Source organism: Gallus gallus, chromosome 2 (genome assembly GCF_016699485.2).
Source record: "Gallus gallus isolate bGalGal1 chromosome 2, bGalGal1.mat.broiler.GRCg7b, whole genome shotgun sequence".
Classification (NCBI taxonomy): Eukaryota; Metazoa; Chordata; class Aves; order Galliformes; family Phasianidae; genus Gallus; species Gallus gallus.
The window spans coordinates 141,536,711-141,551,129 of NC_052533.1; the positions used below are offsets into that span (position 1 = coordinate 141,536,711).

Genomic DNA, 14,419 nt, shown 5'->3' on the forward strand with positions numbered 1-14,419 from the left:
ATTATTTCTGAAATAAAAAGGTTATAGAGAATTAACACATATGTTTATGCTTTAGAATTGGAAATTTTACTACCTATATTCACATCTGAATTTATCTGTAATAGAACTCATAAAATTTAGTAAAATGAAGTGTAGATTCTTCCTCCAAAACATCAGGAAGTATGGTTCTTCTAGTGCCATTTAACAAAAGGCAATTCAAGCCTTAAATTTCAGTTGGTATGCATGGCTATGGCATATTAGAATTAAAATCAGGAAGATAAACCCATTTCTCCAAATACTGACATTCTTCACACAAGGAGAAGTACTAAATCTATCTGGAAATAATTTACTTCAGAATTTTTGAATGATATGTACCAAAATACTTTTACATTCTCCCTCTCCCCATTAAATAGTAATACTATACATTGCTGAACTGATTCAGAAAGGTTTTACATCAAAAACATAGCTGTTACTGCATATGATCAAGATGCTCTTCCAAATGTGGATTAATAACACATTGGTTATTTTTAATAAATTCTAAGAAGTTCCAAGAAAACCTTTCAAGATTGTTTTATTCTCTTTCAGATAATACTTATTTTTGCAATTCAACACTGCATTTTTACCAGTACTTACAAAAACAAGTTTCTTTTGCAGATTAATCAAGTTGGCATATGTGGTGCCTCATTTTCTACATTACAATTGTTAGTGAACACTTTTCATCTAATCAAGTTTACTGAAGTTGACACTGACATGTAACCAGTCCCAGCCAGTTACAGTAATTGGCAAAAAAAAAAAAAAAAAAATCTGTCCTACCAATCTAACATCCCTGGAACATCTTACACACTTTCAAGATTAAAGCAGAAGAAACATAGCAACCACTGAAGTTGAATTATTTTTATCTTGCTTAATTTTGAAGTATTTGGTTAGTTGTTTTCTACTAACAAATTTAAATTCCCTATCACCATATCACCACAGTCAAGGGAGAATCTACCACAAAATGTATGCACTCTCATTTTGTATGACGTGTAAAAAAGCAGATTTACAAGAGGTAGACAACCAACTCAATACATTACATGAACGTACTTAAAAGCTTTTCTCTACTTCTTCACTCAGAATGCCCATAAGTAAGTTCAATTCCATAGATAATTCCTGCTAGGCCTCATTACACTACTTCCCTGATTAGAAATTACTAACTGGACAAATAATTTGCCAGAGTCATACAAAAAAAGCATTCTTTACTTAGCTGTGAAAAGGAAGTCAACACTTAAGTAGTGCATCAAATGAAAACATGACAATTTTATTATTAATTAGTAACTTTTATAGCTCAAATTTAAAAATATCAAATCAGAAACAATTCAAATTCACAAAGGAAAATCTGGAACTATATACATTTATAATTAAGAATAACTAAATTTTTGTCACTATTTACTTACTTTTTGTACAAGTTCTTTCACACAGCCATATTTACAAACATCTTTTTAAAACATATGAACAAACATATTTTATAGCATTTACAAATAATTTGAATATTATTTTTTCTTAAAAACAGAAGACTATTTCATTGAGTTGACAAACATTTGGTTTCACCATTTGGTACTGAACAGTTCCTTACTTAGTGGGATGGAAAGAGTTATCATTATCCAATTATCTAAAAAATAATTGGTATCTAGAATTATCATATATGGCTTTAAATATCTCCCAAACAATCAACTCACAAATACAAATTAAAATCCATCTGTGGCATATTTCTAAATTTTGAATCTTTGAATAGGTTAGGTCCACAAACCTGCAAATACATTCTAAGCATATATTCAGAAATAAGAATTCCTTCTATTTTTTCCTAAAAAACAAAAACAAAACAACAGCAACAACAACAACAACAACAAAAAACACCAAAAAACCCTGTCTCCATTGAAGTCAAGCACAAACTTAGTATCTATAAGGTGGGATGGAAGGACTGTTCTAGACAGTCTGCTTCTTTGATGGATTTTCTTTTTTTTTTTTTTTTTATTGTGGTAAAAAACCATTTTGAGCAAACAATATTTTGGAGATTTACAGGAATCAAATGAGATCTTAGATGGGGAAGAATAATTTTTCCTCATAATAGGAGCTTTTTTCAGGAAAAAGAAAGTCCAAGGTAATTCTATACTGAAAGTTACTGACACAATCCAACCAGCCATATCTAGTAAAAAGGTTTTACCTCACAAATTAACAAAAAATCTGCCTGCTTGCTTGTTTTTGGTTGTGTTAGGAAGAGAAATACAAGTTTTGGCTTTGGCAAATCAAGTAGCTATCTCATCTGAATACCATTCTTTAGAGCTCCTGCACAGATTGTTCCACAGTTTGTTCTTCTACAGACTGCATCGCTTCCTGAACATAAACAATGAATTCCGAAGCCTCTCCACCCTGTGTGTAGACAGTCACTGTCTCAATTCCCTCCACTTCATCTGATGAGACTACCAGGTGATGCTGTTCAGACAGCTCCACTGAGGCCTGCTGCAGAGTCTCCTGAATCATCAAAGTGTGATTTGCTGATTGCTCTTCTTCTTTTACCTAGGAAGAAATTGAAGTGTTAACACAAGTTTCACTTTTCCAATAAATAACCACTATTGCGATAATTAATGCAAATCCAGCATAGAAATCAGAAACTTTTGAAAGAAAATATCAGTTTTACACAAAATTTGTAGCTATTACCTTTAGTAGGTGTTTAGATACACAAAATATTGAAAGCAGTAATCCATCATTTCAGTTACATGCATGGAGAGCAATGAAGTTACAGGAACGTAGGTCTCTTGAAACAGCTTTAATTTCTCACCAGTAATTAACTCAAAATTGCTCTTATTTAAATAAAGCAAAAGTCAAACAGCTCCTCCAGTATTAATGATAAGAGAATCCATCCAAAACCACATTAAAAGACATGTACAATTATAACAGAATCATCACAGAATGGCTTGGGTTGAAAGGGATCTTAAAAGATCATCTGGACCCAACTCCCCTGTTATGGGCAGGCAGTGTTGCCACCCAACAGACCACAGATCAATTCTCACTTCGTTTTTTTTTTACCCAACAGATTGCTGCTCATTGAAGTATAAATAAATAAATAAATAAAGAGATAAATAAATAAATCATTGTAAACTTTAACAACAGTCATTGTAACCAAAACATAACGGACTAACTTATTAGAAAACTGTGAAATTTAAGTTTTACTGAAATGCACCCCTAACACCTGTTTGTGAGGCAGCAATTTTTATGTTATTTTTATGTTATTCATCAGAATACTGATAGAAGCAACTGAAAATTGTTTTTAATAAACATTTTATATTTTTGCCAAAAAATAAAGATGTGCAGCAGATTTCGGTATCAAATTTAAAAGAACTCAACTATGTGTAAATTATACTGTAAAGTACAGGACGCAGTAGAATTCAAGATCAGAACTTAGCTCTTCACTAGATCCATGCAACCTGTCAACGCATAGTGTTCCAGGCCAGTAACAACACATTAGAAGACTAAGTTATGAGGAGGAAATTAATTCTAACAAATACTAATTATAATATTCTTTTGGGGACAGAATGGGATAGCAATTTTCACACACACAAAGGCATCTGTTAGGTGTTTTCAGCATAACACCAGTCCCCTTGCTCATTGAAGAGGGCTGTTTTATTTGCTGGAGCATAAATGCCAACCCACTTGCATCTGCAAAACGCAGTTAATTAGATCTTCTCTTCCTTTCCTATTTGGAAAATGGGTAGTTTTTGCTAAGGCCTATTTCTTTTTCACTTAGGCTTAGAAAATGCTTTATGAAATGAACTTCCAGAGATAAATGATGTTTATTTGTCACTGCAAGAAAGTAGCTGACTGAATCTCTAGGAGCAATCTCTACAGAAATACTTTTTTCACATCATCAAATGGATCTATAAATCACCAATTTATATATAAATCATAAACTATATATATATATCACCAACAACAGAGCACAAACTCAGAACTGTGGTTCACCTACATACCTTGGCAGAAAGCAAAACTTGATGGCATTTCCAACAATCACACAAAGTGTAATAAGAAGGGAACACAGGATCAATAATTGTCAGTTCACTAGATTTCAGTGTACCCCTTGTAACTCAAAGCAGTGTATGCTGTGCTCCTGGCAGCACTGAAGTCATAAGAGATTTTAAAAAATAAGTATGACAGATTCCACTCTTTGTGGAGTTCACTGAATTACATACACATACATCTGTAACGTTTTATTTTTTTTTAATTAGGAACTGATTCAAAAGTTCCCCTCTTCTCCTTTGTCCTACATTGATTTCTAAGCAGTATTCTTAGAACAATGGGCTCTATTCTATGGAAGTTCAGTATTGCTGCTTAGGAGGAGAGTGGGAACAGCAGCAGTGAAGTGTTCAAGCATGTGCCAGACTCCTTAGAGACTGGTAAGGAGAAATTCTGTATGATCATTTCTTGGTTCTCTTTTCTAGATTTTTTATTATTGTTTTTGTTTGTTTGTTTTACACTTCTCTAAGCATCCATTCCCATTTTTGTGTACTGGCTTTTCTGAAGTTTTTTTCCTTCCATGTTTTAAGTATCTGACAGATCAGGAAGATTTCAGACACACACAGACCCCGGAGGACTTCATATCACTTTGAACTTTCACTCAGTTCATCAAGCTTTACAAAGCTTTTTCTCAAACAATAAAAAGTATGTTCAGGTGTTAAGTTATTCAGAGGTCCAAGAGTCAGTACGTCTGTGGTACACTGATGAAATATAAGTGGATCTTAACTGGTAAAAGATGAAACTTCTGAAGAGAATCTTACCAATGCCATTTACCTTACTTCAACAGCACAATCATAGCTACTGATGCTGACTCTGGCTTTATTGCATAGCATTCAGATTATAGGGATAAAGATATGTGATAAGGATAAAGTCCATTCCATGTTCTGCATCTTTTACCAAGCACACCCGAACCTTTTAATTGCAATTTATTTTAAACAGCTCCAGCTGGTGTTAAGGCTCCATATCTAACAAAGTTGTGTGATGTAGAATGCTTTGTCTCAACACAAGAAAATTTGCAACCACCTCCAGAAAAACAAATTTGTGGTGTCACAAAAAATGGATATCCCAGAAATTACCCTTTACTTTTTGAGCTCCTGTTCAAAAGCGACAAGCTAAACCATGAAAAGAAACAACAATTTTCTTCTCCCAATGCTCCTATCTACCTTTTTTTTAACAAAAACAACCACTCTAACTGCTGCTTAAACACTAGGAATTTTGTGAATTCAGACAGCACTCCCTTTTTCTAACTGTTTCATTCTCTTTCCTGAGGCTACCTGCTCCAGCGGTGGCTTCTGCTTGAAATGGAAGGCTCCACACAACACCTACTAAAAAAGATCAGAACAGGTGGACAAAAGTCTAATCACCAATGGAGTTGGTGCAGTTAAAAAATGTCAGGCAATTAAAATCTCACATCTTGTTTTTCAGTCAGTTCACAGATAGAGTCCTTCAAACACGTACAGATCGAAGTGTCTAAAAGTTGGCTTTTTAATTATGTAATGCACAGTAACTTCTCCGGTATTAGCGCATTATACATAATCCTCTGACAACATGCCTCAGGCCACAAAAATTACACTGTTTTGCTAAGAGCTGCAAGAATGCACAACACAGTCTGAAAAAGATCTTGCATGGTCTCACTTTAGTCACTCTAAATCAGAACCCATAAATAATTTTAAAAATAGTTCATAGTGTACATAAATAATGAACAAAGGAAGACAAACAAGCACAATTGACATGAAAATGAAATGAAACCAGAATCTCATTCAATTAAATAACAACAATCTAATACTTGTTCAGTTTTATATGCTTTTGAAATTAAAATGGCCAATAAAGAAAGTTCATTTAACCTTCCTATCTGCCTTTATCAATGTGGATTTATGCCCTTGTCAAGCAAGGTAAAGAAGACTAATGTCCTTATTTCTGTTTTTTCTAGCTTCCAGTATCTTTTTTTGGACAGTTATCTGTAATCCTTTTAGTTTGACAAATTATCACTTCATTTTGGATATTTACATTTCAAATCAGTTCAATGTTTACATGCTTCTGCTTGGTTCCTGTTAGATTGTTCCACAGGGAAAAATCTCAAAATGTTAATTTACATCCCTCAAACTGATGAAACAGTGGGACAGCTGCCATAAGAATGAATGAAGTTACTACAGTCAGTTATTTTTATTGGCAACTGAAATCTTTTGAAGAGTAGCATCCATGACCTCTTTTCTGTTCAAGAGCCAGCTGAAAAGCATCTGGTTGCACATACTTCGCTAGAGAATGGCAGCAAGAATCTGAAGCCACACACAGCTGGTATACTAAACCAATTCAGTACCTGCATAAATATTCTTTACTGGCTTAAAGTGTTTCCTCACAGAAGTTGACAGGTCCTCTGCCCTCATGTCTTTATAAAAAGATCAAGATTTCTAAATTATCTCAAGTTCTAAATGCAAATATCCGAGCACTATCTAAATGACAAAAAATTGATACATCTTGAGGAACTTCTTCCTGTAAAACAAAGCAAGTAATTTATATTTTGAGATATATCAACTCAAGCCATTAATATGCCAAAATATACTTCTTCCTTTCTATAAAAAGGGGGAAAAAAAGGAAATATATAAGCTGCCAAAGCTGCTTTCTTATTCTATAGCTCATAGAAATAATGAATATCTACATTTTTCTTTGCAGTCAGCAGGAACTCCAGATTCACATGTTTAAAACAGCCTTGCTGGGCTTGACTCAAAATCCTCTGCAGAATCTGTGCCTTGATTTCAGACTGAATTCTGCCTTTCAAGTTACTGTGAAGAAGAAAAGTTACACAGGTACTGCAAGAATTCAGAATCTTACACTATGTTACAGATCACTCTATTTATATTCTAAGAAACCACAGTAAGTAAATGTACAAGTTAACAACTGAATGCTGAAAACAAAAAGTGAATGTAAGCATTCTTAGATCATACATAGCACCTGGATATGTGATGCTCCAGCTTACGTCGCTGCCTGCTGGGCTGCCTCTACCATTTTGTTCGGTGCCATTGGAATAATCTGAACTCTCTCTGTTCTAGTTTATACACAGACATATTGTGTGAAAAACACACAGATGCACAGAAAAGCAGTGTAATTTGTTCACATGAATCTCTATAGAGAGCTACAAAACAAAGACAATCTGGTGAACCATCATTTCAGAATAACAGGAAAATTCAATATACAAGACTCAAGTTGCATAAAATTAAAAATGCAAAGTGGCAAATAAATCTTCATACTGGTGAAGCAGATTTTTAAGAAGCTTTATCCATTGGCTGGTCAAATAAATTCCGACAAAGAGACTGTGACTGGCAACATCTCTTGTCTGCTGGAATGCTTTATCACCAGATTTGCCTCTGAAGAAGTAAGGCAACATTGCCACAATTTCAAGAGTTCTAACAGAGGGCACTGATGTTGATAAGAGATTTTATCTATACGTTATGCAGATGACAAGAACTTCACAGAAACTAAGAAAATGGGGACAACTGCCCCAAATAAAACTTTTATTTGCTGGCATCCCCGAGTCAAAGAGTAAATTGCTCCATGTGCTAAAGGAACATCAGTCTTGATAATCAGCACATATATAACTCTATGAATTAACAAATTTTCAGGATGAACAGTGTACCCAGGATCAAGTAGGTACAAATCAGAGCCAGATTAAAATATGAGTGTTCCTGAGGTGTAACATGCAGTAGTTGTTGACATGACAGCCACAGTAATATTATTAGATGCTTATTTTTGAAGATGTGTTATGCTATAAAATTCTGTTCTGTGATCATCTGCAAGCTGATGTGTAATCCTTGCTATGCATTACTTCTGCTGTCACTTTGAAAAAAGTGGCTGTTGCCATGGTAGGATTTTACCAGAGCCTGAAGAGATCAGAGAATGAAATGATGAAAGGAACTAAAATAAAGTGTGAAATGCATGAAAAACCAGTGTTTTCCTAAGCTTGATAAAGATCTGTCTGGCTAGTGAAACAATTCATATACATGCTCTTGAGATCAGGGTATTTAGAAGTCCAGGCTGAAAACATTTTACTGTGCTTTTCAAGAACAGAGTTGAATTCCAAGCTGCAGAGGTACTAAGATCAACTCTGTCTGAATGGGAGAAAAAGAGAAAGTGAGCCAATAGCTACTCTTCATTGTTAGTATTAGTATAATGCTTTGGACCAGGATCTGAACTCTATCAGGTATTCTAAGTGCAAGAAGCATTTCATGTCCAAAGGTCTTACAATTTCAACATAAAACACTAAACAGTAAGCAGACAAAGGGAGATGGGTGAGCACAATATACATTTGACAGTGGTACCCTCAGATTGGACATTAGAAAAAACTTCCCTGAAAGAGTGGTCAGGTGCTGGAACAAGCTGCCCAGGGAGGTGGTGGAGTCAGCAACCCTAAAGGTGTTCAAGAAATGTATAGATGTGGCAATGAGTGGCATGGTTTACTGGAAAATATTGGTGATAGGTGGACCATTGGACTGGATGATCTCGGAGGTCTTTTCCAACCTTGGTGATTCTATGATTCTACCTTCATGTAACAGGCAGCAGCGTCAACACACCTACAGCCTAACCACAGATAACTGGTGGTGGTGTACTTTTGAAGACAACGAGGTACAAATTGCTCTCCATTAAGAATCCACGTAACTAAGGACAGCCACAGAATTGTAGAGGTTGGAAGAGACCTCTGCAAGTCATCCAGCCCAACCACCCGCTGATGTAGGTTTCCTACAGTATGTTGCAAAGGAAAGCATCCAGGTATGTTTAGAACCTCTATAGAGACGAAGACTCAACAACCTCTCTCCGCAGCCTGTTCCAGTGCTCTGTAACAACTCTCAAAGTAAAGAAATTCCTTGTCATGTTCAGCTGAAACTTCCTGAGTTCCAGTTTGTAGCCACTGCCCTTTGCTCCATTGCTGGACACCACTGAAAAGAGCCTGGCTACATCCACCTGACTTCCCTCCTTTCAATATTTATGCGCACTGATAAGATCCCCCCTCAGCCTTCTCTTCTCCACACTGACCAGTCCCAGGTCTCTCAGCCTATCCTCATAAGAGAGATGTTCCAGGCCTCTAACCATCTTTTTGGCCCTCCACTGTACTCTCTGAAGAAGTTCCCTGTATTTTGTGAATGGTGGAGCCCAGAACTGGACGTAGTACTCTAGATGTGGCCTCACCAGGGCAGAGAGAAGAGAATCTCCCTCAACCTGCTGGCCATGTTCTTTTAATGCACCCCAAGGTTCCACTGACCTTCCTGGCCATAATATGGAAGAAGGCATTAAGAAATTATTTATAAAAAGTGACAAATAATTAAATCTTCATGGACTGATCAAAGGTAGAAATCAAAATCTTAACAGGTAATGAGAGATGGGTCACTAAGTCAGAAAGTAGTAAAAATAATAATAAAAATAACTACTAGTGATTAATATAATATTCATTATCTTCTTCAAAGGGAGCTTGAAGTGATAGCTTTATAGCCCAGGAAAACAGAGGAGAGATGCAATCTCTACGTAGGATAAGAGAAGACTGTCTAGAGTGACCCATATAGTTTTGCCAAATATCAACGAAGAAAAAGATCCTATGAGTCAAATGGCTGTGTATTACTTAGGACGTGAACTATGAATTTTCAACTAAATCTTTTACATACCAATGTGCTACAAGAAAGACCGCAGAAAAAAATTCTGTTTGCAGTGCTCACCCTGGTATATTGTTATGGAGAATTAAGAAAAAGTACAGGGATTTGAAGAGGTGAACAGTACTTTGGGAATTGGTTAGTTGGATTTTGGAGGGGGGAGTGATTTGATTTTGTTAGAGAGAACAAAGAGTGCTGCTCTGCTCTAGCAGTTTTCTGTGTACAAGGCAGGCAGGATTTGCTCTGAATAAAAAGGGATTTCAGTAACTTGCTCATACAGGAAAAATAATGCTGAGGACAAGATTTAAAGCTTTACATAATCATCTGCTGATGAGTTTCTTATATCAGGATAATAACTTCTGTGCTAGTAAGAATACTCAAAACATGTTTCAGGTCTAAAGACAAGCAAATTAACAACACATTTGTTTACTAATATCTACATAAAAACAGGAGATATTGGTAACATAATAGACACAGATAACATGCAACCAAACTTAACTGAGTACTACAGTATAGTGATCTACAAGTTTGTCAGAAACTAGAAATCCAAAAATCTACTGCTCTGGTCATTAAATTGAGGCAAAAATATAAAATTGAATTTGGATAAAGAATTCTACACGGTTTCTACCTTTGGTTTCAAAGAGATTTTATAAAAATAATACACCCTGCCTTTACACAAAATAAATGTACTGAAACAGAATGTATCTAGTTACCACTACTCATTCCTGCTAATGACCACTGGAAATGGAAGAGCAACAACTATAAGGGAGATGCTGGACACAGTCCAAAAAGGGACAACTCTGCTGATGCTGTGATCAAGGCAGGATCATTCAGGAAACAAACATTCAAGAACGTTTGTACTGTGAAACCAACAAAATATACCTTGAATTTTATCACTATAGAGAATCATTTACATAGAGGACAGGATGACAGAGTCCTTCTCTGCTAAAAAATAATGTAACAGCAGCATGCATTTGTGAGGGAAGCGTTTCTTCATAAAAAGCACAGTATTTATATCAAACAAATGCTTAACGTGGAACAATCTTCTCCTCCAGAATTAGTTGGCATCCTTGTTTGATGTAGCAGCTAACTGAAAGATGTAGTCATACTTCAAGGCAGTCTGTAATTGAAAGGTTTTGAAAACACATCTGCAGACACTGCTAATCAAGTGTGCCTGTGATACCGGCATGATTACTCATCCTCTAATTCTGCCTCTATAGTCAACATGTGAGCTAAAAATACAGTCTACTTGTATAAATTATGGACTGAACAGACTGCTAGCAAAATAAACAAAAACACAAACATGTTAGTTTCCACCCTATAGCATGAGGGTAAAATGACATCAGTTATGAGTCACGGAGAGTTAAATCCACAGAACGGAAAGTGACTTGCTTTACAGTGCCAGATACTGCTTGCTATGTTCTGTGTTTCTGCAGAAATGCCCAATTTCTTGTCCATCTTTACCATTCACTATGGATATTTCTTATTTTGTTGAAGCATTTATTAGTCTCTTTCCTAACAGTTCTTCAAAAGGTACCACTCCACACTTTCACCTTTTTCCATCTTACTTTTTCTTCAAGTAGTGCAAAACATCTCAAAAGTTACGCCATAAATACCATCACTATCTGTAGTGATCCAGACTTGATCACTAGTAACTGAAATAGATTCAAACTGACAAGACTGTTCTTTTCGTGTCATGCTGTGATCAAAGCCTCACTGTGGATTTTTGCTGATTTCAGAATATAATGGCAGAACCTCACAATCGGATCCTGCTTTTCTCTCAGGCATTTGGTGGGCATTACCTTCCTTATCAGCTGTATGTTCTCATATCACGACAACATGACAGAATTTCTCCCAAATTAGACACCAAAAAGGTTTAATCTTGGTAATAATTTAATATACTGGCTCTCAGGCAAGAATGAGCTGAAGACATTTCAGGTTCTAGATAGAACCTTTGAAAGGACTCACATATATAGCACTATCAGAGCTAACATCAACTTCCATTTCCCAATCATTACCCAAGCTAGATAGGACTTATTTACGTTTTTTTAGTTTAAAGTCACATTATGAATAATGATTCAGTCTGGGATTTGTTATTGTTATGCTGTGAAATGATTTTCTTCTATAAAATCATTCCTATGAACAACAAATATAAAAGTTTCCATAGTCAAAATTGAATTATTTTTTTCTTCTCTGCACTCAATACATGAGGTGGGAGCTCTGAATAGAAAATCTGATCTTGAGTACAGCTGCATAATAATTTGTACTCACGATTTAATATATAAGCAATACGAACACAAAACTCAGAGAAATAATGTAATAGAACACTGTAAACTGTAATCTTTCTGCTTGTGAATTAATGCAAAATAATTTAAGACGAAGATACCAGACAGAGCTAGCTATATACGTGACACATAGCAGTGTACTGAGAAGGACTTAGACAAAGCTTGTTTTTTCAGGCAAAAGTCTTGCATTAACATGAAACACTACAAGTACTGCACAGAGAAGACATGTGAACACGCAGTTTGGGAAGTACTAAGGGATGAAGATGGCTGCCCTATCAATGGGTACTATCTGGATTAACACAATTTCAGGGACGAAGTGCCAAAGGCGCATTTACAAGTAATAGTAAAGAGGAATACAGATGCTGCAGAAAGTTCCAGGGAGGAAAAGGAAGAAAAAGATAGCAATAATGTAGTGTAACATTCACAGAAGGGAAAAAAAAAACACAAAAATGTTTAAAATGTCCTACTCATTTAGCACTTAGAAGAAATTTTTAGGTACAAACATAGAAATATGAAAGCAATTGCCAGGCCAGCCAAAAAATGAGATGACGGTGAGAACTGATGAAAAACTGGGTTATGTATGCTCTTCATAAGAAAGGAAACATAACAGCATAAAAATCGGAACAATAAATGTTGTTAAGAAAAAAAAAATGAAACCGAGCTGCTAAGCAAGGACTTGGAGAGGCCACTGAAGAACAAGAACGGAAATTCAGTGACAGATGATGCTGATATATTGCTGACACCCTGAATGAATTTTTTGTCTCACAATTCACAAGAGAAGCTGAAGGTCACAGAATAGAGTGCGGAATAAATTTTCCAGTGGGGAAGTGAAATACGAACATGTCTTACGATCACCTCAAGGTTAACAATTAGGAACTCAGCATAATTAAAACCTGACAAAGTAGCAGGTACAAATGAGTGATATCCCATAGAAAGCAGTGCAGTATTAAAGAAAAAAAGAAATGCTGTCAGTTCCAAATAGGAGAGGATTACAATCATGTTAATAATGTTTAAAGACTTTTCCCCGCATGCTAAAATGGGTGTGGCTGTAATTCTGAAGCAATTCTCTGCTGGGAAGAACTGAAAACAATAAACAGAGAAGTGTCATAGGTCAAACAGATTTGATAAAGCATCAGAAGTATGAAATTAAAAGAGGGAAAAAAATCATTAATAAAAAACAAACACCTCTACAGATCTCCTTTGTTCTTTGCTCTACTTCCACAGAGCCCACCTGTAGTGGAATTCCAGGGTCACAGTCTGAACCAATGGGTGAGTATGTGAGCATGTGGGTGCCTGGAACTGGGGGGGTGGTCTGGAGCCACCCCTTCTGTCTCTGCAATACTTCCTGTGCAGTCTGAGTCTGCATGGGTCCCCCTCTTTGCCCCTGCCCTTCTCTCCGGCAGCGCGACGGTACGAACGGGGGAGGGTCACATTCCTCAGCTCGTCTCTCTCTACACACTGTTACCGAGAGGGGGGAGTCAATTCCTCTTTGATAACTCTTCCTTGAGTGCCTATTTCTCAAATAAAGGCTCTGCCATTGCCTTCATTTGTTCTACACCACCCAAGGTAATGAGGAAGCCAATCCAATCTAAGATATTAGAAAAATTCACTGCTAGCAGAGGTAGCACAAGATCACTCAACTTGAGAAGTACTACAGTTCTACACTAGTTTTGTTTCTCTGCAACTTCAAAATCAGGGGAAAAAGGCATTTTATCAACAGCACTCTAACAGCAGGAACAGAAAAGAAAACCAGCGAAGATTCTGTGCTCTGAGAATTCAATATTTGATGTAGGAATGAGTGGAGCTTATGCTACTTTGACATTAGACCACTGGAAGTTGTTGATATATATAAAGCAAGGGAAAAGCAGTGATCAGTTCTTAACAGCTTGTAAACTCAAAGGCTAGAACTATGGATTAAAAAGTGACAGACAGAATTAATTTGCAATATGAACACTTACAAAATGCTATCAGCAAGTTCAGATGCCCTAACAAGAAAGAGGATAGATTTTAAGATGAATGAGAAATTGATCAGATTCAATACTCGGAAGAGTCACTGAATGTTTTAAATTATGAATTTTCATAGAATCATAGAATCTTTCAGTTGGAACGAACCCTTAAAGGGCATCTGGTTCAACTCCTCTGCAATGAACAGGGACACCTACAGCTCAATCAGGTTGTTCAGTGCTCCATTCAGCCAGATCTCGAATGTCTCCAGGGATGGAGCATTAACCACATTTCTGGGCAACCTGTTCCAGTTCCTCACCACCTTTATTGTAAAAAATTTCTTTCCCATATACAGTCTAAATCTTTCCTCTTTTACTTTAAAACCATTTCTCCTTGTCCCATCACAACAGACCCTGCTAAAGAGTCTGTCCTCTACTTTCTTATAGCCCTCATTTAGATACTGCGAGGCTACTCTCAGGTCTCCTCGGAGCTTTCTCCAGGCTGAATAGCCCAGCTCTCTCAGCCTGGACT

At 36.3% G+C, this 14,419-nt stretch overlaps 1 protein-coding gene across 3 annotated transcripts in view; it reads right to left on the reverse strand.

Annotated features, from left to right (window-relative positions):
- Positions 1–1,255: 1,255 nt before the first annotated feature.
- The window catches only part of ZFAT (zinc finger and AT-hook domain containing), an 86,208-nt gene continuing 73,044 nt past the window's right edge, over positions 1,256–14,419 (reverse strand). For all 3 annotated transcript variants that reach the window (XM_004940050.5, XM_040695411.2, XM_040695410.2), the window contains exon 16: positions 1,256–2,532. In XM_004940050.5, coding sequence (XP_004940107.1) covers positions 2,293–2,532 — 240 coding nt within the window. In that variant the 3' untranslated portion in view covers positions 1,256–2,292. The remainder of the gene's footprint in view (positions 2,533–14,419) is intronic.